Source organism: Pyxicephalus adspersus, chromosome 2 (assembly GCF_032062135.1).
Source record: "Pyxicephalus adspersus chromosome 2, UCB_Pads_2.0, whole genome shotgun sequence".
In the NCBI taxonomy this organism is placed as follows: domain Eukaryota; kingdom Metazoa; phylum Chordata; class Amphibia; order Anura; family Pyxicephalidae; genus Pyxicephalus; species Pyxicephalus adspersus.
Window position 1 is genome coordinate 16,503,116 of NC_092859.1, and position 25,033 is coordinate 16,528,148.

At 38.2% G+C, this 25,033-nt stretch overlaps 1 protein-coding gene across 8 annotated transcripts in view; it reads right to left on the reverse strand.

Moving 5' to 3' along the window:
- The window catches only part of LOC140323000 (adhesion G protein-coupled receptor E3-like), a 35,614-nt gene that overhangs the window by 1,597 nt on the left and 8,984 nt on the right, over positions 1-25,033 (reverse strand). For 3 of the 8 annotated variants that reach the window (XM_072399691.1, XM_072399690.1, XM_072399692.1), the window contains exons 3-17: positions 22,853-22,918; positions 21,202-21,324; positions 18,689-18,835; positions 16,446-16,525; positions 15,602-15,685; positions 14,328-14,508; positions 12,574-12,684; positions 11,831-12,018; positions 11,561-11,725; positions 7,529-7,723; positions 6,902-7,137; positions 6,367-6,427; positions 3,760-3,851; positions 1,241-1,409; positions 239-319 (exon numbers count right to left, since the gene is read on the reverse strand). In XM_072399691.1, the coding sequence (XP_072255792.1) occupies positions 239-319; positions 1,241-1,409; positions 3,760-3,851; positions 6,367-6,427; positions 6,902-7,137; positions 7,529-7,723; positions 11,561-11,725; positions 11,831-12,018; positions 12,574-12,684; positions 14,328-14,508; positions 15,602-15,685; positions 16,446-16,525; positions 18,689-18,835; positions 21,202-21,324; positions 22,853-22,918 (1,979 nt within the window). Of the gene's footprint in view, positions 1-238; positions 320-1,240; positions 1,410-3,745; positions 3,852-6,366; positions 6,428-6,901; positions 7,138-7,528; positions 7,724-11,560; positions 11,726-11,830; positions 12,019-12,573; positions 12,685-14,327; positions 14,509-15,601; positions 15,686-16,445; positions 16,526-18,688; positions 18,836-20,997; positions 21,056-21,201; positions 21,325-22,852; positions 22,919-25,033 lie in introns of those variants that run through there. The other 5 variants (XM_072399694.1, XM_072399693.1, XM_072399695.1 and 2 more) reach the window with 4 other exon arrangements.

Below are 25,033 nucleotides of genomic sequence, written 5' to 3' on the forward strand. Positions count from 1 at the left end.
CTTCCATGTGTCCAAATTATACTATTTTACTATGCTGCCACCATTGGCCATGCAATTTTTTATGAAGGTTTTAATGCCAAATGGATTCTTTGCAAGCAATGCAAACCTTACAATGGTCATTGGGTTGGGTGGAGAATGGAGGAGCTTTGCAAAATATATAGGATGCCTGTCTAGGAAGTGCCGTTTCTAATGAAAAGATCATGAAAGAATGATATAAACTGTCTTTCCTAAAACTTACTGATCTTGAAATTGTTTGAAGTGTGGATTCATCTGCTGCCTGTTTCTTCTGCCTAAAAAACTTGCGATACTCTCCTCTTACCTGCATAATAAAAATAACAAAATCAAATTAATATTTATATATATCTACATTATATAGACCGTCCAGTTCCTTATAAAAGAATGATCCTGGTGTCTATGTATTTTGGTGGAGTATTGGCTACACTGCACAATAAACAACAAAAATTTAACGTAAATCAACATAAAGCATAATAATCTTGGGTCTATACTGAGAGATTATGTAAACTGCTATTGCAGAATTCATTCTAAAGAATGAATGCAGTTGCCGGGTGAAAAGTTGATCCTTTAAAGGGTGATAACCACAACTGGGGCTGAACACCGGCACTGCATACTCGTTATTTATGGGTTATAATTCAGAAAGAATTAAAAACAAAAGACAAGAACATCAACTATGTAAGCTGTATTTTTTTTGGTCTAGGCGATGGCAGTTTACAAACCCTATCAGTACTATATCAGCTTGAAAGTGTCTATTGGTTATGGTATGAACACAATGGGCCAGAGTTCATAAAGCTCTTCAAGACTGGAGAAGTTAGACTATCATGGGAGAACCTGGATGATCCAGCAATATTTCTCAATAATGTAAATCAACATAAAGCATTACCAGCTTAAGGGGTTCTAAACTGTAAACATATTTGGTTAACTGTCTATCCCTTTCTGAGAAGGACAGAGAATCAGATCATTGATTTTTGATTCCACTCGGAGCATTGTGTGTTGTATGCTGCCTGTGGATCTTGTCAAGTCAGTAAGTTGCTGTTCTATTCAGACTGGGTTTAGGGAGAATTTATTTTACGCCAAGCAACATCTGAGAAAAAACCTTTAACAATCCAAATGTTTGCTGGTTAAATGTCAGATAGGCCTCCATGAATTTTGTTCTAGAATATTTTATGAAAGCATAGTCAAATAATATAATATAATTTTACAAACAGTAGCAGAAACATATTACCTGGTGGTTGAGCAAACAGTGTACAATGAAAATGTATGCCCCTTGAGGACTGTTACATATGGTGAAAATGTATGATATTATCTGGGAAAAAGAGGCAAATTGGAAGTAGCCGATAATCCAAGTGCAGCCAAGAATAAAAGCCTGAGCCAAAGCTTTAAATGTCAGTAACCTAGGTAAAAGAAGGAAAAGAAATAAATTCACTCTTGTTCTATGAATTCTACATCATCTGATCTCAAATTGTTCACTAAAATTCGAAATATGCTTTAAAGCCAAATTGACCTTATAAATCAGGTAAATAATTTCTGGATCTTAAAAGTCTCACAGTTGGGTTTCTTTAGAAAGAAGCTATAGTTTGGGAGGAAAAGCCTCTCCTCTGCCAACATGTATTGAAGGTCTTCTGTTCTTAGAATTCTTGGAATGTATTGATTTCAACGAAATGTTCAAATATGCTTCAATATGGTAACGTCATTACAGAAAATGTTTGCATACTTTAAATATACAGCTGTTAACCAAATAATATCTGATGATTCTTCCTTATTGTTATGGGGTGACAGCTGTCTCCATTACAGCAGTTTCATGATGTTACATTTGCCTTTGTGGGGACTTCTAGCAGCCATGTTGACACACATTGCATATTGGTGTGGTTTACCAATTGTAATGGCCAGGAAGTTCAGAGCAAGGGTGAGGAACCTACGATTGAGCACAAATATGTAAACAGGAAATAGTTGAAGAAAGCTGAAGTAGTTCAGAATCACCAAATAATCAAAAGAAGATTTAAAAAGCTGCAACTGTTTATTTTTTACAATGCTTTAACAAACTTGATGGGATTTTTTAGGGGTTTAGATTTATAAGGAGAAAATGTAGTTATTATAGTATAATATTCCAATGATATAGCAAAAAACCAAGATTCAAACAGTATTGATGCTGCTACCAATTTTCCAAAAATTCTGCAGTTCTTAGTAGGGATGAGCGAGCAAGATTTTAAAATTCGATTTTGCGGCAAATCAGGCCATTCTTGCTTACTGAACATGTAAGCGTGAGCGGTCTGTGTAAATTCGGCCATCGAGATCAAATTTTTTGGACCTGCAAGCGCAATCAGGAGAGCGGAGCTGATTGTTCTTGAAGCCCTGTATTATGTGTTCTTGGATAGAGATTCTCTATCCAAAACCACAGGAGTACCGCGGCTGTGCTTATCATGAATTAATGCATCTCACACTTAAAGGAGGAGTACCACGACTGCATGAATGCAGTCATGGGAATCCTCCTGTGTGTGATCCCCGGGCACTAAAGGGTAAAGGGTAAATGAGGGCAAGCCTCCAGTGCCCGGGGATCGCACAGTGACAGAAGGAGTACCGTGGCTGCATTCAGGAATGCACACACGGGAATCCTCCTGTGTGCGATCCCCGGGCACTAGATGTTAAATGAGGGTAAGCCTCATTTAACCTCTAGTGCCCGGGGATTGCACATTGACATTCATCAATGCAGCCATGGGAATCATCCTGTAATGATTTCCTGGATCTTCCGATGAGTCCGCGAGATCGGTTCGCCGAACTTTTGTGGACCCTTCGGAAGTTCAAGGAAATTTTTGCGAGAATGTCATTGAGCATTCTCGCTCATCCCTAGTTCTCAGTGAGCATTTGTTTTTTTAAGAAATCAGAAAGCACTGTCATTTTTTATTATTGTGATTGTCATGTCAATTAAATTTTAATTCCAGACTCATCCTTTGACCCCCAGTCACCAGCTCTTGCCTTGGAACCTCCCCATGCATATTTTGCTTTTATTTCATTTCCTACTTTTTAGAGAAGTCTTTTCCTGGTTACAGGACATTAGAGTCCTGTGACCAGCCATTAGTCATTAGAGTCCACAAATTTTCCGGCCCTTGGTGATGCAAAGAATGAGACTGGGGTGTTAATTTCAAGAACCTTCTAAACTTACAGAAGGTTCTCAGTCTTCTATGCTGAATAATAGTAGGCATCATTTAGCACAAATGACTTGGGACTTCTGTTGGTGGAAAGCTATTAATGCATAGTAGGACGTTGAACATGAGATGTATTATTAATTGGTACATTAAACTTGTAATGCTGTAATGTCCTAGAAAACAAAATGAGCAGCTTGGGAAGAGTAGGGGACTCCAGATACCAATTTTGTTTCTGTTGGGTGTCTTTTTGGACATCTTCATCCTCTGCCCAGACCCCATAAAAGATAGGGACGTTCACCCACCACCATGTCATCATCTGTACTGTAAAGCAGGAATGGGGTAATGGGTGATCATTCAGTCTCCTGAACTTACAGAGGATTCTAAGTCTTCCAGATTGAAGGATGCATCACAGAAGACTACTGGTATTGGACAGCTATTACTGCAAGGTACAATGTTTAACACGAGATGCATCATTTCTATATTCATTGTTACAACTTGAGAGGGGCCTTTTACAAAAATACATTTTAGCTTGGAGCTGGTCTTTAGACCTCTAAACGAGCTAAAAGTAATTTGTCTTTGCAACGTACATTAAAGAACCTACCGAGTGTTCTTTAGAGTGGATACTTCGGTATTTAGAGATGCCAGCCTCGTTCTCAGAAGCAGAACAGTGAGGATCAATAGAATTATGTTTGTCTGCAAGAACATCATTTTTACAAAAAACAGAGAAAAGAAGCCATGAAATGCAGAAGTACCCTATTTTTATTTAGAAACATAACACATGCAATGCCACAAACAGGAACATTTTCACAGACTTATAGTGCTTTGCACAACAAATAAAGCATAATTAAGCTGAATTTAAACGGTTTGACACAGCAAAATTGCTTTTATTTCATAACATGGGAAAAGATTAGAAACCTTGTTATATTTTTACTGCTTGTCTTTAGCTTAGTTACAAAGATTTCTCCTCAGTTACTGACCCAGTGACAATGGTTTCACCTGAAAAGGGACCTGATTTAATAAAACTCTAAGACTAGAGAAGATAGACTATCTTACGATAACCGGGGTGATTCAGCAAACCTGTAATAAATCCCTTCCAGTTTTGCTGGATCGCCCAGTTTCCCCTATGATAGTCTATCTTTTCCATCTTGGAGAGTTTTCAAAAAAAAGGACCAGAACGAGAGGGATAAACTGAAACAGCAGAACCAATATTAGTGTTGCTTATTGGACATGGGGTGATCATGAAATCATCCTAACACTGCACATAATTTGGTTCAGCTATATTTGAATAATTGGAAAATTCAGCCAAAACGTTGGTACACAAAACTTGCCGTCCCATTAGGTCCCAAAATGCCGTAGCACAGCAATAAGCGGCTGGGGAGGAATAGGGGAGTCTATAAACCACTTTAGGATCTAACATGTGTTCCACCTTTATTGCATGATAAACCCCCCAGACCCTTTTAAAAGGCAGAGGTATTGACCGCATGCCCTTTAAATGCAATCATCTGTACTGTAAGGCATGTCTCTGCTGTTGCTAATAGACACAAAACATTTGGTGTTATGGCTATAGCTTTGATTGCTGTGCAGTGAATTAGAGCGTGAGAGAGAGAGATCTGTGTAGAACTCAGAGCAGAAATCAATGCGGGAAAGCAGGCAGACAGGCTAACTCTGCAATTTTACCAATCTCTGCCAGTTAGGTCAATGATGACCTGCTCAAACTCTGAGAAACATACTACAAATGTACTGTTCTGTGTATTGGCACAGAATGTATGTGTTAGGACTGCCAGTGGTGTGCTAATAATTGCAGGCTTATCACTGCCTATTGCAACCTAATGTACTTCCTTTTTTAGTTAGTATGTTTGTATACTGGTTAACAACTCCCTCCAAAGGAACACAAGATGCCAGCCGGCGGAACACAAGATGCCGGCCGGCTTCTCAAACATTTTTTTTATTCATAATATCTACTAGACCCTTGTTCGGACATATTTCTGTAAGTTACAGGTCTACAGTTTAAAAAAAAAATTTCATGAAAAACAGTGGAACACTTTTGGTACAGAAATCTAGACCTCAGTGTAACGCTCAGGTGGTTAAGGAAACAAGTGTTGGAGCTCAGCCTATATTTTAGACATATTCCACAATTAAATCTTAGTCAAGCCAAAAGGAAGGGGCAATGGTGCTAGGTGCGGTAGTGGATGGGTACAATTGGCTCCTCATTCCAACACAACTAAACTGTAATACTTCACATACTGCAAAAGTACAGGCACACCTGCCAGTTGGCTGGTCAGCAATGGGGTTAAAACCATCTCCTTCCCTTTTACATCCCAGGCAGAAATCAGCCAATTTCCAGTAAGCCATGATCAGTCTGCTTTGACTTTCTGCCATACTAAATCCAAAGCATTCTCCAAAGTAGTCAACATTGACCACTCTAAGGAATCAATTCAGCATCTCATCTTGGGGCTACTGATGGAGGACAGAGATAGACAATGAAGACATTCCATGCACTGATGCCAACCCTTAATTTTCCCTGAAATGGAGGAAGAGGAGGACCATACTAGGAAGGTAGAGCAGCATGTGCTTGTGGGCAGTCCTCCTCAGGCTTGAAGGATGTTTGAAGATGGGTTCTAAAAGCGTGCAGGAAGAGCACTTATTATGGGATTAGGTCTGGTCAGGGGGAGGTGGTAGATAATGATGAGAGTGATCCACCATGAGCTAAAACTCGTCCCAGTGACCAGAGCAGTGACCAGGACCAGGGCTGATGCATCTTCCTTCTCTATATCCCCCACTTCGTGCCAGACAAGCTGCACCGAGGTTTGTAGGAGACTGACAAAGACCTTAACCCTATCTCCCTATCCACCGCCTGCAGCAATGAGGGCACAATCACAGAGTCAGAAGCATCAAGCAGAGGTGCAACTAAAACTTTATGCTTCCAGGTCTAGAATCCCTATCAGCTTTTTATTGCATGGGTTCATTTTTACAGACTTTTATATATATTGAACATTTATAAAAAAAATGTTTTTAGAATTCTTAGAAAACCTAGGACTTTTTTGGTAACCAAGGGCTGCACAGCACAGGACTTCTTAACAGTTCTACAATTTTCCTTATTTGTGTGGCATCCCTGTAAGTTGACAGAGTTTCCACGATTCTTAGGAAGCTAAGGGAATGGTTGATTTCCTACATAGGACAGTGAATGTACAGGTCTGAGTGTACTTACAAGGATAAAAAAGCAGGCTGGACCAAGAAAACTCCAGACAAGATTTGATGAAAGCCAGCAACTGAAAGAAATAAGAAAAATAAAGAGGATTTTCATATCAATTATTTTGTGTCACAGTGTATTGTCATCTTGTAGTGTATAAACTTGAAAATAAATAATATGACTATAAATCAGGGTACATATTTTACCTGAGAATGTGGGTAACCTGCTTTGACTCAAGTATAAACCTAGCGTCACGTCCTCCTAAATAATCTTTAGTGCATTCTTGTTCACCACCTTTAGATGGTGCTGTGCCCTAATGTAAAATGTGTAACAAACTCTTGTCTCCAAGTTCTTTTTCTAATAGCACTATAAAGGCAACAATCCTTGGTTTATTCTCAAGTATATACAATATTTGTTTTCTAAATGCAGTGCAGCATTTTGGCATAAGGACGAAGGTCCTCAGTGAATAAGTAGATCTTTTTGTATGGCAGTGTCCGCTTCAAAATGAACAATGCTCTATGTGAATAATACAAAATAAAACCATGAAACTTACTTTTTGGGTGAATGATACTTTTTAAAGCCAACAGCTACTGTTATCCACACAATTACGCTTGGAACTCCAAAGGCCAGAAGACACAAGAATGGAAAATGTGATTTTCGTGAGGCCATATAATTGACGGCACGCAGGTTTCGAACTGTCATGAAGAGGAGCACGCTCTCAATGGACATCCAGGAGAATGCGCAGAGAAACAAGAAATGGAGCCCAACAGCAATGATAAAGCACACAATCTGCAGAATTAGGTAGGAAAAGTGGGAAAACAACAGCAAGAATCGATTTGATTATTTTTTCCTAATTCTATTGGATAATAAACTGAACTTTTACCCCCTCCCCTGCAGCACCTTTTCAAATTCACATTTTCTTTTGCAAGTTTAGGGAGGCAGAGAAGCTGTCCAGTGCAAAATACATGTCAGTCAGACCATGGATTCTACCAATCACTTGTGATTGGTCTAGTGCCTCAAATAAAAACCCATTCTCCTCCAAAAGATTGTAGTCACCAAGGGGCCCCTGTACAAAACCCATTTTTTGGGCCCCCATTTAAAGACTGCATTGAATATTTTGCATGTTCATCCAGGATAAATCAATGGAAAGTCTTAGGAATAATCTGAATTGGATAATTACCTTATTTGTGGTTTGATTAAGACCCACCAGAACAAGAAGTTGGGCCAGGAAGAGACATCCAGAAAGAGCTGTCAGGATGGAGGTATGAGCGCTCCGTAAAGACCGACACAGGATGAAAGTAAGCAGAGAAAGGCACAGGCAAACAAGCGAGACACTCAGCCCCACATGGGAAATAATTGTGAGAATATTATCTTCCTGTAAAAGAAAAGACAAAGGTATTGAAAAAAAAAATGAAGAGGTTCTGCGTATACTGATCAGTTTTTAATGGTTGTGTCCTGTTGAGGAGATTTCTCATTACTTCCTGCCCAAGATAAATGTCCTCTGACAATTTTACAGTTGTCTTTGGAACAGGTGCCATTGCATCACCTCCTGTACCTGTAACAACTATAACATTTTGGATTGGTGGAGAGAATAGTTACATGCATGGCTGGGGAATGGAGCAGACAAAAGAAGTAGCCACCTTGGGATCTGTAGCAGGAGTGAGGTACAAAAAGGGCATAATCTGCAATTCAGAATTTTTTTGTCTTGGGTTCTTTAGGACTGTGCCCAACACCGGTCACTCCGTAGGGCAAATGCAAAGGGTGAAAGGGTCAGTTGCCTGACCGGGTGTCTGAAAAGTTAAGGGCTTCAGTATACTAATGAGATCAGCTTTGTGTATTGCAAGAGAGCCTCATTGCTCTGCAGAGAATTACAAGCAAAAGAAACAAAACACACAAAAATATAATTTATTAAATACATACTAATCTAATAAAATTTCTTATATTTACTTGAGGATCTGCTTTACCACATCAATCACATATACTTATATACTTAATATTATATACTTATACTTATAATATACACATATACTTATACTTATAATATTAAAATATGATATAACTATGCTATAAACTGACAATATTTGACAGATATGGTTCATTCTTCTGGATTTAAAATTCTCACTTCTTACTCTAAAGCTCTTTCTAAATAAATATGATTTTTTTGTGGCCGGGGTGCATTTCTTACTGCTCAAAAGCTACTTATACAGCTTTCCATTCCTCCCTAGGACTGACTATAGGCTCATTTCACTAAGTTAATACACCAAAAAAAGAATTGATATTATTATTTTGTTTTTAGATGAGATTTAAAAATGACACTCACATGGCTTAAATAAAGATCCTTATCCTTGTGCTTTGTGAATTGAGCCCTGTGTGTATCATTTTTAGCATCACCATAAAAGCAAAGGACCTAATCTGTTTTTTTTTCCTGCTATTCTGTCAATATATTTGTGGATTTGAACATCTGTAGTAAATGCTGAAATCTTATATGACAAGCCTCTTTTTTTCTCATGCCAGTTTCTCATCAGTTAATGCTCTGTCTAGACTCCAATGATTCTACAGGCTTTTCGGAGTGGATATGTTTCCATACTTGGCATAATTGTTCCATTTCTATCTTAACATTGATTTTTTTTATATATCAGAGTTTTCACAGAGTTGGATTTTTCAACATTTAACTTCAGCATATCTTTATCCCTAGTTTAATATATTATTATAATTAATAATATTAAACAGTATTTATATAGTGCCAACATATTACGCAGCACTCTACGTTAACTATATGTGTATAAAATATATATAGTATTCATATATACAGCATTTGCATCTTCAGTAAAAGAAGTTTTAGTCTTGCCATGAATAAAGTTTTAAGGATTAAAGTGCTAAATATCTGTGCAGTTGATCCCTTTGCATTACAGAGGGCGCTGGGATAGGGACCCTATGAAAGCCTTTTGGCATCAACTGCCTAGGTGTGGCCAGTGGAAAAATTTGGCAGATTTTTTGTATGGCATACAAATATTAGTTTACTGTTTTTGATGATTTACCAGTAAAAGTAATATTGTTAGAAACTATTACATTGATTTAAATATTGGCCAACTTGGCACTATACATACTATTCCTATTGAATCATCAATGAAATTCAGCATAATCTGATGAACAGAGTGTGTTCAATACGCAATCGGTTGTCTTAATACCCAACGCGTTTCGTCATAGCAGGCTTCCTCAGTGGTAGTGATGTCATGCAATATAAACTAAATTTTAGAATAATGTTCATCAATACACTTTGCATAACCTCTTTTTAAAATTAAATATTATTGTAAACATATGTTTGTATGTTCATCATACAATATAAAGTATGTGTAATGTAATGCTTGCTAACAATTTAATGTTACTGAAAAATCATCAAAAACAGTAAACTATTAATGTATGCTAAACAAATAAAAAAACACTCTGTTTCTCTTTCTTCAAATTCTTGATGTATTTATTCTGGGGATGGCATTTTAGCACTTGTCCTTATTCAGGATAGAGGGAAAGCTCCACAATCATATACAAGTAGAAAAATGATCTGGAGGATATGAAGAATGCTCCTGGCCACATATTAAGATAGATTTATGGGATAGGGACTGATCGACTCTTTCTTCTTAGAAGGTAAAAAAGATAATTGGACTTTCCCCGAAAGTAAAGTTATATTTTATAGATGAACACCAACCTAATATCCAGCACAGTTGAACTGGTTCCTCTATTTTACAGAAAATATTTCTAAAAATATTTCCCTGCAGAGGACATCCGGCATCATCTAGTTTTTTCTGCACTGTTCTGTACCCATTCTGCCCCCTTAATTTATTGGATTTCAGTTATTTTTACCGTTGGAGGCTCAGAATCACATGTGGTGTTACTCAAGGCAGTTGCATTGCATAAAGAAGCATAGAAATCTAATAATGGTATCAATGGGGAGGAATAAACCAGGAAAGCAATATGTAAGATAAATATAAATCAACTTTAAACACTGTTTTTGATGTTTGTATTGGTATATATAAGGTTTGTTAGTTCAAGACAAATTCCAATTATGTATTCTTGAGCAATTAGTCTCCTGTAGGAAGAAAAGTATTTGATTTGAGGGTCATTGATGTCTGTCTATAACTTGTATCTTGTTTTATCTGATGTCTTTTCCTTCTGCTTCGTTAGACTATATCGTCATGTCAAATTATTCTTGCCGGAGACTAATGGTCATGTTCATCTCTCGTGAAAATCTGACATGTGTGCAACAGTCCCCCAATGTTCTTTGATCCAAGTAAGTAAGGTGTCCATGGTTCACCCTCACCCGTTTATAGAATAAAACAGCTCTGTGTGTTCTGCTCCCAATCGTACATCTGCCCCTGGAAACGTCAAAAGATTATTTCCAGTGACAAGTGTGCACATAACCCTAGTACTCCAAGGTCAAGGTACGGCTTTCTAGGTTCATAGGAGCACCAATAAATGAAATGCGGATAGCTAAGGAATCATTTACTGCAGGAGCATTGCTTTCACTGTAGCCTCATACACACTACTTAGTATCAGAGGCACTTCTACTACCAAATTTTGTACATAGTTAAAAACATATGATAAAGACTTTTTTGTCTTTGAGATTTACATAATATGCTAAATGGTCAAAATTTTATAAATACATGACCATCTCACCTCAATCAAAATACACGACTGGCCCAATTACCTCCATTGGGGGTATTACAACCTCTATTTATGTGCAAAAGCTTTTTGCAAGATTTTGGAGTGCTGTGGGAATTCTTGCTTATTTAGGCAATAGAGCATTTTTAAGGTCAAGAACTAATGTTGTATGAAACGAACTGACTCAAAACCCATGTTTAGTAGGGTTGAGGCAGGGGATCTGTGCAGGACAATCAAGCTGCTCAATGCTGAACCCATCTACCCTTGTCTTAATGGAGCTGGGTTTGTTTAAAGGTGCATAGTCATACTGGAACCTAAAAATGGCTTCCCTTAACTCTTACTATAGATTGGGGGCCTAATATTGTCTAAAATATCTTTGTATGTTGTAGAATTATAAATACCCTTAATAACTACCCCGAGAACCTAATAATTTGAAGCAGCCTCCACATACCATTGATCGCATAATGTACAAAAAAAACTTATTTTTACAAAATAGCTTTACTTTAACAATATTCTGTATGATGTGCAATTATTAATTATTAAGTATTATCATTACCTCAAGATCTATTGGGGCCATGATGACAGCAAAGCTGGAGAGATGGTTGCAGGAACAGGTTGTGTGCGAGTGATTTGAGTGTACAGTTGTGCATCCTTCATCCGACCAGCCATTATTTTTAGTATCCCAAAATACACAATGCAATTTGTAAAAGCGAATTAGTGGCTGGAATTAAATGTCAAGAGTCAATGAATGACACCAAACTTCCACCAAAGTTACTAATCTTTTGTTAGAATTGTAGTTTACCTGTAGAATAAAATATCAACTAACCTTTATTTGGACAAGTGCAAAGTTCACTGGGAGGATGAATTCATTTGCATAGGAGGCTGTCATGGCTCCAGATACTACCCTTGAGTTAACCTCAACATATTCACTGTCTTCAAGATCACTCTCGTCACTGATAAAATTGTTGTTTATGCTTGATGCCAGGTCTTTGTAAGTTAATAAGACAGCACCATCTAAGAGGCGAAAGGATTTTGTATAACCATCAATTATTTCTATACTTCTATCACTATTACGAAAGTTACCATTAGCATTCAAAGAACATATTCAGCCTTAACTAACCTCTAGTGCCCAGGAATCGCAGAGGATTTCCAGGGCTGCATGATGTTGCCCTGGAAATCCTCCTGTTTACGCAAGGGCATGATGGAGCCCTGGAAATCCTCTGTGATTCCTGGGCACTAGAGATTAATTAACCTCTAGTGCCCCAGGGATCGCACACTCTTCTCAATGAATGCAGGCACAGCCTCGGCGAAAGATAGAATGCAGGGGAACATACTTCCAATTGTTGTGTTGAGTAGTCTGTACCTGGTAGCAGTAGTATTTTCGAGATACAAATAAATGAACCCCTTTCATATATTTTTTAGATGTACCTAAAATTTCGAGATTGTCAGCTTTAAGAAAAACCATTGTATTGCATTATCTGAGCCAGGTCTGCAGCCTACTGACACATTTATGGCCATACATATACATAATAGGACTACAGGACAAATGCCACGCAAGGTATACTTCACCTTTTTTTCTAGGCACCAGTTGGCAAGGCACCTTCATAGTGTCCTCTCCTGTCATCAAGATTAGGTCTTTCTTTTCATTGCAGATGTTAAAGGCGGTTTTCATGGAAATATCTGGTAATCCAAAAATCCACACACAATAGCGTTTAATTAGATATGAACAAGCTATGTAGCCAATTAGATATCTTCACTAATTAAGTTTCACTGCTAAAAATTGATGAATATGAACGTGATAATGTCAAAAATATGTGTTTAATCAACTCAAGTGTAACCTGTAAACATTTATTTGTTAATTGGAATGCCAGACATAACATTGATGTTTTAATTTTAAACCATAATGGAATGGTTAGAGCTTCTATCAGGTTCTTTTTCTTGTCTGTATTTCAAAATAGGTTTCATCCAATTTTCTGTCCTAGAGAAAACAGGAAATCTTAAAGATTGTCCTGTTGGTATATCTTCTTTCTGCTGCTCAGTAACAACTTTAGATTTTTTCTGACTTTCTAGCAACAGTTACCAGGACAAATCGTGATAATTAGCATTAGGTAAAACCAAGAATTGGTATGCTTCTAAAACTTGGTTGGAAATTTCTGTTGCTGCTGAACAAGAAATCAGAGGAGGCTCTTCGTGCTCTTCCCCAAGGACCTTTTGCTTTTCAAGTTTTTCCTCAGCTTGAAGTTTTAGGCTTTTAGTTTCATGTTTGAGAGCCTGGTATGCATGTATCTCAAAAACTTTAACTTTTTATGAAAAAACTGGTTCCAGACTTTCTATTGTAGTTTACAATACCAAGAACCTGAGTCAGATTTTCTCCAGGACAGTTAGTTGAGTTAGGTATTTCAATCGTTGTTACTTTTTTTTGATCCCTCTGTCACCTTGTATTATAGTTTAGATTTGATATTCATAGCTTGAATCACCAACCTGAAACTCCCATTGATAAATGTTTTCTCCACAGTACATAAACATTTGACTTAGGAGGCTCCTACATGTTTTTGGTTCTTTCAACCTGAACATCATCTCCTAATTAAAAAGTTGGCATGCATACATTTGTTTGTCAACTCCACCTTCACATTACCCCCTGACATGCAATGCAGTAAGGATCAGCAAGGGTAAAAACCTTGTTGATCTTTTTTTTGTCCCAAATGTAAGCAAATGCCCATCAAACATGGATGTAAACCATAGGCAGATGACCAATAACATTTCATGTGGGCAACACACACATACAAGTAGATAGATAGGTAAAAAGGTGACTTTATATTAGCTGCTTGGTATTATCAAGATAAGGACAGGGAGTATCAGCTTTAACCTGTAGCCCTGTCTAATGTAAAGTCTGTTATACTTGGGATCAGAATTACCATAAATGTGCCTATAGTTAGCACAGGTGTTTTTTACCTTTACATTCATTCATTGTTTTCATCTGTAGGCCTAAAGGCATACCTACACAGTTACAATATTATTAGACAAGACAAGACCAGTAACAGTGAGGACCTGGCACCAATGGTTGAGTGCCAACAAGCTCCAAGGGTGGAAATTTGGCTTTGAATTCAGTATAGTCATACCAGTATAATTGTTTTTCATACAAGGTCAAGCAGTCACCCATAAATTAGTTAAGCAGCAAGCGTGGCTTAAAAAGAATGAAAAAAAGGTCCTGTCATCAGTCATAAAAGAATGTAGGACATTGGGGCTTCCTAAGGTGGAAATTTAACATAATACCAAACATTCAGTCGAATTTGTATTATAATATAGATTAAACAGATTCTCACTTAGCTGGGGAGTGTTGATATATTGCATCCTAGGTGCTTGAGCAAAAGATATCAAGGCAGAAGTTTCTATATTATTCAGAAACTCAGAGGTCTGAGCATTGTTGAAAGTGGAAGAGTCTGTCTTGTTGGCTAGAGCATTGTTGATACTTTCTGCCATTATATTGAGTGTTTCCTTTGCCTCCTGTAATGAGAACATTCAACCATAACCGAAACGGTGATTAAATAAATGTATTCACACAGTTATATAGTTAGGTTGAAGAAAGACACAAGTTCATTCAATTCAACAATAGAAGCAAATAAATAAAATAAACATACTAATTTATTAAGAACTCACAAGACCTGAATTATCTCTTCTTGAGTATATTCTAATTTTTACAGGTAGGGTGTCAAAGTTTTGATGACTTCAGTGGTAAAACCAACTCTACCCATCTATTGCATCAAGTATAAGAAGAATTAGCTACCTTGTGTTTTGGGGGAAGCTAAGATGCCCTATGATGTGTTGTGACATTGGAGGTATTTCCATCAGGGGTTTTCACTGCAGAGGTCCTGTCTAGTTAGTGATACAACCCACAGGGCTCAACCTAGAACTGAATATAAGTTAAGTATATACGAGGGGCTGTTGAGAAGTTCCTGGCTTTGCCCCCTTCCAGATGAAATAAAAAAATGAGTGTGGGGGCATATGACAGCCTAATATCTTAGTATGTAACTGTGCAAATATCAGGCCCGTAACTCCAACGACGTGAAACTTGCTTGTGCCCCTGCCATCACAGTTTTTCACTAAAAGAAAAAACAGTTTTAGGAATCACAAATACCTGATATTTGCACAGTTGCATACTAAGATATTAGGCTGTCATATGCCCCCACACTAATTTTTCTATTTCATCTGGAAGGGGGCAAAGCCAGGAACTTCTCAGGACCCCCTTGTATATATATAAGTTAAATATAAGTTATTGTAGATACCAAAGTAGTAGTTTTGAAGTTTCTACTACTACTGTACCCTACCAACGTAACCAACATATTATCCTGGGTTTAGGTATATATTTGATGTATATGTATGCATGTAATGTAATGTAAAAAGGAAAGTTTTGGCACTTTGGATGTAGCTCTCCTAGTCTGATTCTTGGAGGTTTACCAAGGTCATTGGTGATGGAATCAGCCAGCCATTTCCCAAAACCACTCACTTTAATGTAGGTTTACCTAACTAAGCTAACATTAAGCCTTTATCCACCCTTGTTAGTACAATATTACATAAAATTTTACACAACAAGTCTTACTTCTTTTGTGATTTGCATGTTAATTGTTTGGCAGGAGGAGTTCAGAAATTTCAAAGACACTTGGAGAATAGAACACAATGGGTCCTAGAAAAGAAAGAGTTTTGAATCATATGCAGAAAAAAGCCTGAAACAAGACAAGGAAAAATGTACAAACTAACAAATGGTTATACACACATTCTTCCCAATTAATGAGTTGATTAGCCTAGCTGAAACTAACTGAGTTTCAGAAGCTGAGGCAGTGCTGTCACTATAGAAAGCATTGGGCAGGACCAGGTGTGGTCAGGTGTCACATGATAAGCAATAGGGTTTTTAATCAGCATTCAAATTCCCCTAAAACTTTTTTATATCCCACTGAAGGGCAAGCAGACTCAGCCTACATAGGAATGGCAACTCTGCTTTAAATTCAGAAGTGCAGCACTGTTGACATATCACCATTGCAAGCTTCATTAGTTGGACTCCATTGACAAGTTCATCAAGTGTTTATGGGACTGAGAATGAAGAACTAAAAACACTAAATACTGATGCACTTATGTACAATGGTGCTTATATATATTCTTAGCACATAAACAATGCTAAATTCACTAACATCCGCCATATATTTTTCAAGGCTCAAGAATGGGTATTCTACAATACTTGTATTGTGGGTGCAATTCGAGTACTTGTCACAGGCACTATGTCCCAAAAATAGCTATTTTGTCAAAACTTCAAGAGTCTCATTTTATTCCTAGGTTTTGTAAAAATAAAAGCCCTGTCGATGTGTATGGGTGTCTTACAATTGACAATGTTTTTTTTAAATATCTAACCCTGTGGCTCCAGTTACATCCAGATAAACAAACAAACCCACCTGCTGAGTCTTCTTGGTACATTCCATCAGTTTTTCTTGCTGCTCATTGGTCATGTTGCACTGACTTTTTATGTTATTCTCTACAGATACATAAAAAAAGTTAGCTGCCATGATAATTTATAGTGCAGGGATATTTCCCTGAGCCTACCAGAAACTGAAAGCCACAGTTTAGCTTGCAAAAAAAGTACATAAAAAGTTCTGAACAAAAAGTTTGTGGATGTCTGTCCAGTACACCTGTGGGAGCTTTATGGTCATCCCATACCAATACATGCATAAAATGGAGCACATAGCATTGACAATGTTTTTTTAAAGCAAAGACAATTGTGTGCTTCCAACCTTGTAGTACAGTTATGGGAAGGACTTTTTCTGTCCCGTGCCTTTGTGGACAAAGCCAGCTCCCTTATAATATGATTTGTAAAGTTTGGTGTGAAGGAAGTCAGACAAAGCCCTCACCTCATCCCTTCTAAACACTTTGAAAAGAATTGTAATGCCAGTTGCAGGTCAGGTCATTTATTTATTTATGCCTGACTTCCTAATTGCTAATATGGAATGTCACAAATTCTCCAAATCACACTGCAAAATTGTGTTGAAAGATGTCTCTTAAAAGAAGTTTTTATTATAGCTTGGGAAAAGGGGGACTCCAAATTAATGGGTAAAGCGTTGGAATAGGAAGTTCAACCAACTCAAATTTTCATGATCATCTCGGGTCAAAAACATTTCACCATGAAGTGTAAAATTGCTAGGTCTTGGCTAGGTACCAATGCAAAATGTCAGTCAAAAACCAGTGCATACACTAACACCTGTATTGTAATTAAATCTTTACCATATTATACATATTAGGCTAACGCAGCATAAGAAGCTCCCAGCAGGAAAAACATTATCTAAAGAATATACACAACACAAAGGTGTTTCCCCAAAGGAAAAGGTATTTTTAAAAAAGATCAGAATTGACATCAGTGTTCCTATTTCAATACACTAGTGTCATGCACAGAGAGACAGGACCACTAGGGGGCGCTACGGCTTGCATGGAGGTGGTGTGAGCCCCGAGAAGGGCCAAGGTGGAGAGTCCAAGCCATAACCAGGCCTTCTCCAGAGCCTCTGATGGTGAGGATGTTGGGCCGCTCATTACTGCCAGGTTGCGGTCCTTGGGCACAACAAGGGGGGCAAAACACAGTACTAATTCCCAAAGCAGGGGGATAGTCGAGGAAAGCCAGGGTCGAGGCCGGCAGCAAGCAAGAGAGTTCAGGGTACACAACAGGGGTCAATTACCAGGGATCCAGGAGACACCAGTGAGACAGGGGCAACTGCGGGCACAGGGATCACAGGAGACACTGGAAGCAACAGGAGGCACAGGTGACACAGGGATATCCACATACAGACAGGAACACTGGAACAACACAGGGAGGTTGGCTGGGAACCAACAGACTGAACAATGAGGGGTTAACACAGGAGCTGGGCAGAGGAAACACTGTATTAAGCACCAGGTGAACAGAAACTAACTCAACAGAACTAGGGTCTCGGCACAATAGAGACACGTTGCACGAACACAGAGTGCAGTGTGTGAGCTAGATAAATAGCCAGGGATGGTTAGGAGGCTATTTTCTGTTTGGCCAGTGGATTGTACGGAATTGATAAAGCTTGGAAACAGGGACAAGCCCAGAGTCAGAACTGCCCGCATGCACAGGAGAGAGGCGTCTGCGCTTGAGGAGGAGGTGGAGGTGAGTGTGACAACGTGGCTGCAATAACACACATTGGGCCTGATTTATTAAAGCTCCCCAAGAATGGAAAAGATAGACTATCATGGGAAAAACTGGACGATCCAACAAACCTGCAATCAATTTGGTCAATGATTGGAAATAATGTCCAAATAACAGGAAATGCTTTTACTAAATACATTTCAGTTTGGCTGGATCACCCAGATTCATCCATGAAAGTCTAACTTTCCAGTCTTGAAAAGCTTTATAAATCAGGCCCATTGTGTTGTACCATGGCAAAATGGGGCCAATACAGCATGAATGTCTATACATAGAAAACAGTATGCTACTGACTAAACTTGCTAGACCTAAACTTACCTGACTAAACCCTAGCTTTAAACCTAACCCTTAACAATATCCCAAAACATTCACCCTAAACATCCTTCCTACCTAAACAATATCATTGTATTCTATGACCATTCTTGTTTAGTAACACAAATATCCAAGGACATACTATCATTTCATATTCTTTTGGTTGGTTCATCTCACCTTTACAGTAAGCTTTGTTTCCAGGACAGAATTGAAGTGATTTGCCAATAGGCTGATAATTAATTGAACATTCACAGTAGTAGCTGCCTTTTGTATTCTGGCAGTCTGCTCCTGGTCCACATGGATTCATTCTACACTCATCTGAATCTACAATAGACATTTTAGATTTTATTTATATGTAAATTAAAAAAAAATAAATATTAGCATAATAAGTGATCAAAAAAATCCTTATATATCCTTAAAAATAAAGTTAAACAGGTACTGCAAAGTTTACGGACAAAAACTGATAAGTTTGTTTTGGGCATCTAGGCATCAATGACCTCCAGCCATGAAAGGGGTATTACTCTGGTATGCATACTTTATGGGTAGTAGCGGCATCATGTTTGGACCATGATAGCCTCTGTTGTTGGTTAAGAGTTTGGACAGAGGCAGGGAAGAGGTAAACCTTCCCTCAAAGCTTTATATGACATCCCTATCATATTTATAGGGACACCTTTGTGGAAGGGAGCATACTAGATAGAGTTTAATATAATCTAAATGTTTCTAAATGCTGGGTCTGGAGACATTGGAGTTAAGTTGTTAAATCACATAGCCTGATGATTGGCCACCTCCAGCATGTTCCAGGTGAACAGTTTTCTTACCCATCCTCTAGGCTGAGATTGGGATTAAATCTCCGATTTATAAATGTCTGCATGTATTTTACCCCATATGAAAAGGGATCCTGTAGAAATTTAGCTGCTCCTATGGGGATGAGTGCTATGCATTATAAAAGCAAAACTTTGATCCATTTAAACCTCAGTTTTTACCAACAATGTAAAAGTTTCCATGATTATAGCTATAAAAAAATACAGCAGGGTTTATTATTTTGGAATGTGTCACTTTGAGATAAAACCAGAACAGTTTATCACCTGGTCCATGTTTTGTCTAAATGGTACTGAAGTACCATCTTGTGGAAGATTTAAATTACTACATTCTATGAAAAGTTCTGGTGCAGAGATGTCCTACTCCATTTAATGGTCAGGATCTGCACATTTTAAGTATTTCTGTAAAAGTATGGTATGGTTTACAAAGAGGCCACAAATAGCTGTTTATAGAAAATCCTGGCCTGTGTGTAGCTGGAGGACTGGATTTAGACATTCCCGACCTAAAGCGTTTTGTATTAAAGAGTTTTAATACAATCAATATAATACAATATAATATCAATATAATATAGCAATCAATATAATATCAATATAATACCATATAATCTGGGTTTAAACAAGAATTTGAGTTGTCCTGCTCCCACTTAGGCTAGGTACACACGTGCAATAATTGTTAGAAACTGAACGATTAATGACCGATCAATGATTATTCTTCATTATTTTGAACGATCGTATTGTGCACAATTCTTTACAAGCTGAAACGATACGATCGTTCAAATATAATCCACCAATAATGTACACATACTACATACGATTGTTTGAACGATGCAGGAAGTGACGTGTGCAGGAGAAAGTGTATTACAGAACAATCCACGATCACTGAACAACGGTACACACAATAGATAGTGAACGATCATCGCCCAATCAGATCCGCCGGGACAGTTGTTTGTTTCCAGCGTCATTCCTTGTTCATCGCCATCATTGGCTATTCATTTACTTTTTTTTAACGACTATTGGACGATCGGTCGTTAGTCGTTCTTTTTGCAATGATAATTATTGTACGTGTGTACGTAGCCTTACTGCAAATATACAGCCAGTAGAATAGCTACATTAATGTTTGTCCTAAGTCAGTAAGCCCTCTTTCAAACGTGCATTTAGCCCAGTGATTCCCAACCTTTTTAATATGAGGGAACCCCTTGAAATAATGTTCAGATCTTCAGGGAACCCCTGCTATAATTCCTATATACACAACTCACAATCCATTAGTGTGGTGGGCAGTGGGAAGAATGTCTCTTACATTACTGGCCCATGAGAAGAAGGTTACCTTTACAGAGAGCCAAAAAACTCATTGGTGTTAGTAAACTGAACTGAGATTCACAAACTGCTCGTTGGCCAAGGAGAGGCTGACGGAACCAAAGGCCAATGTGTTGGGAACAGCAACTGCACATCCCCACCAAAACTGCAATGCAAATTCGCCCTTGTGCAGGTTGGTGGGGAAGTCCAATGGAGCCCTTGGTGGCCAACCAATTGGCATGCCAGATTTACCCTTCAGGTGACAAGTTTCCTTTATGTCTGAAATTGACATCACAGTAATTAATCCAAAGACACTGACAGATCCTAAGAATCCCAATTCCTCCAATTGGAATGTTTTGTCATGCCTTTACTAACCAATCAGATTCAGAAATCCAGAAGGTCTGCTGAAATGACAGCTGGGCAGTGACATTGTCTAAAGGAATGAAGCAAAATAAAGTTCCTATTATTTCAGACTTTTCGATTAGTAATACCCAAAGAAAATGCTGATGCTGAGAAATGGGGAGACATAAAGCTGAATTGCGTTGAAGATTGTAGCAGCCCATTGGCACACACCCTTACCTGCACAGATCCGCAAAGTTTTCTTTTTACATGCGAAAAATCCTGCCTTGCAGCGACATTTAGATTTCTGGTTACAGCTGATATTTTGTGGGCAGATCCAATTATCCTTGCACTCCTGTTCATCTATGATATGCGACATAAAAATACAGAACAATACATTATATACCTGGAACCTCCCAATCACGCTAGTAAGCACAAAAGCTGATAATATATTAGATTTGGGAATTTGCACTTGCACTACTTGCTTTAAAAAGTCATTTAAAGCCTAACAATGAACTACCAGTTATCCTAAGAATTTGTAACCCACTCCCTCCAAAAAAATAAAAAAATATCTGCTTGCTTTCGGGGTTTTAAATTAAGGACTTACCGCACACCTTGGTCCCTCTTCAGCCGGATTATGGTCTCCTCTAGCCGAAATGTAGACTAGCCATTGACGTGATCACTTCTGCATTGTGAATTAAAGGGAAACTACGAGGGACTAGTCTTACTTTATTAAGGACTATCAGCCGATATTTTACCATTTTACAATCATATGGATTTGGAATAGGATATGGAAGGTGCTTGAGATGAATTAGGAATGTTGAGTGGAGTAATGATTACCCTTCTCTTTATGGATGTCTGTGTCCCCATTGGGAGGAGTCACCCTTCAATGTCTAATATAAAAATCTTTCATTGAGGCACTGGCAACCAGGAACTTCTGCTAAGAGATATGAACTGGTATATTTTGGAACAGGAAATTAGAGAAATATCCCCAGTGGGCAGAAACATCAAGAAAGAAAATGTAAAAGAAAGTTCCAAACATTTGTAACTTTCTCCACATTCATATCTTCCACAGTTGTCTCAGTTCTAGAAGAACTGAACAAACAAGTTAGTAATACCGGAACTTGCATACAGCCTAATGTTTGCATTAGTTATGAGCTACAGAGCATTTTTTGCAACCTGTTCCGCAGCCATAAAAGCAGATTCATCAGGAGGGTCAGTAAATCTCAAAATACATTGCCGGGTTAAAAAAAGTGACCAAATTTTTGGAGGCTTGTTCCGATCTGGGTTGATTCGGATGGTTAGATCTAGGTTTAGTAAAATTATGTGTACAAAAAATGGAGCCAACTGACAACCTGAATATACTGAATGATCAAGGTTTTTGTATTAAATAATTCAATCCTATTAATTTGTTTTTCCCTGATGGCACAGACATATACCAGGATGGCAATGCCTGGATTTATCAGGCTGAAAATGTGAAAGATCCGTTCAGGGAACATGACATCAGTTTTACGAAAATAATTGACCTTAACCCTATTGAAAATCTTTAGGATGTGCTGGAGAAGACTTCACACAGCGGTCCATCTCCCCGATCATTAGTACAAGATGTTGGTGAATAAGCTTAAACTTTGGATAGGTTTATTGAAAACCAATGCAAATGTATTTTATATTCAAAGCTAAAGAAGTCCAAATTAATATCAGTGTGTGTGTTTTTATATCAGAGTGTGACTTTTTTGGGGGTCCAGGCAGTGTGTAACCACAATTTTGATAATTATATGTAATCCATATACAGTTCATGATCACAGATATGTACCTATTAGGTCCAATAAAGCAGGGACACAGATTTTAAAGGAATATCTCTTCATCATGGAATACATGACGTAATACAGACCTTTACCAGGTTTTTCCTCCTTGATGCATTGTAAGTTGCTTTGTGCAGTTACAGCTAAGAGAACACCTGTGGACACAAATAATGAATTAGGAATCTTTGCATTGGCTTTTAGTGAAGCTGCATACTATTAGCACAGTGTTAAATTATCTGGTTCCAACGTCATTTAAAGTATTCCTGAAACACATGATAGTGTGTGCAGGAACCTATAAAGAAAAAGTAAATTGCGTGACTGAGAACTGATAACATGAAAACTGCAAATGTTGTGCTTTATTGTTGCTCCATTTACCCTGTGGGGTTTGGAACATTGATTCTAGTATTCTATGTTAAATACTTTCTTGTATACATGGGGCGAATGAAAAGAGCTATGGATAGGGTAAAGCTGGGTCAGGGTTTATATTGCCTGTCTGGTCCCTTTTGGGAAAATTGCCTCTTACTTTACCCAGCCTTGGACAAAAATTCCCCAGAGGATCAGCTTGCATCTCAGCCCCTATCCGTTCAAATCTATGATTTTTTTTTTTGATGCACTACACATCAGTAGCACACCTCATGGCACCTTCCATATTCTACTCCTATCGGTATCTACATCTTGCATCCTTTGCTTCTGTTGCAAGTACAACAAAAACACATGTGTGGCTTTAACTTCTAATCTGGGTCGACAACACACTGAACCTGATTTATTAAAGCTCTCCAAGACTGTAGAAGATAAACTATCATTGGTCATTCTGAGCGGTCCAGCCAACCAGAAATGGATTTCCTAAAATAATTTACTAATATTTGGCAAATATTTTCAATTCTTGACCATATTCATTCCAGGTTTGCTGGATCACCCAGTGCCTATGCTGGACTCCAACTCCAACCTTTATTATCAGCCCCACTTGCTGGACTACAGAACTCTTCCTCCCTTCCCTTTCCATCCTACTCCAAAAAAATACATTGCTTAAATAATGCTGCTGCCTCCATCCCTAGGGACATATCTTCACCGGATAGGAAAAGGACCTTGCTAGATGTAGTTCTGGGGGATGTCTATATTAGCTCATTCCCAAGCAGCTGCCCCTAACAAGCCCCTATACAAGCCTTGTGCATGCCTATACAAATCCTTTTAGCTACCAGTGTTTCTGCAGCACACAAAGGAACTGTGCCAAACATCACAGAGGCTTTTTATAAAGAATTGGCAAACTAGTTAGCGATATACAACTTACCATTTATTGGAACACATTGTACATTTTTCACCTCCTGCGGTTTTTTAAAATGATTAGCTAACTAGTGAGCTAGAAAAAACAATGAGCCGGGTCTTTGAAAGTTGAGAACACAAGTGCAGAATCTTTGGAAACGTTACCAACGAAAATAGGAGAGTTTTAGCAAAGCCGGTGAAGTGGAACAAAACTGACAGCTGTACAAAGGAACGAGAGGCTTATATTACAGTATAGGCTCAGACTAATCATGCTTAAATTCCAATGTTTAAGCCTTAAAAATTGGATGCATTTTATTATACAAAAAACTAAAAGCTAAAAAAGGTGACAAAGTGACAAAGTGCTTTAAGAAGCCAACCAGAACCAGTTTAAAAACCAGTTAACCCATTTTTACAAACACAAAAATAAATGTACATTGAAAATGAATAAAAGAAAAGAAAAAGGAGCTATTAGATGTTTTATACATGAACCCTATGGTTGGAGACATCTTCTATTGGGCAGACCTGTGCTTTAGATAATGCACCTTAAAGTAACCCTTTCCATTTTTCAAGCATGCAAAGCAGAGACATACCAATATTAGTTCCAATGCCCGTTTTCTACACTTGCCATGTTTTTGAAGGTTAAGTTAACTGAACAAAGTTATTGCTGATACAACAAGTCTGACTTTTCTGACTTAGGTTAAATTTTCATTTCTACTTCTTCCTTCTACCTCTTAAGCTTCATACACATGTCCAATGGTTCTCGCCGGATAATCGGCTCAGGGCCGATATCGGATGAGAATCGTGCGTGTGTACAGTGCCCGTTGTCCATCGTCTGAAGCACCGTCCTGGCGGATCCACGAATGATGGACGACGAATGATCGTAATGCAAGGGAAGGAGCAGGGTGCACAGCAGGGTTTCGCTCCGTTGTTCTCCCCCTCCCCTCTCCATAGAGCAGAATGGCATTGTATGTAGGTGTTGTAGGTGTTGACAGCCAGCGTTTGCTTTTTTG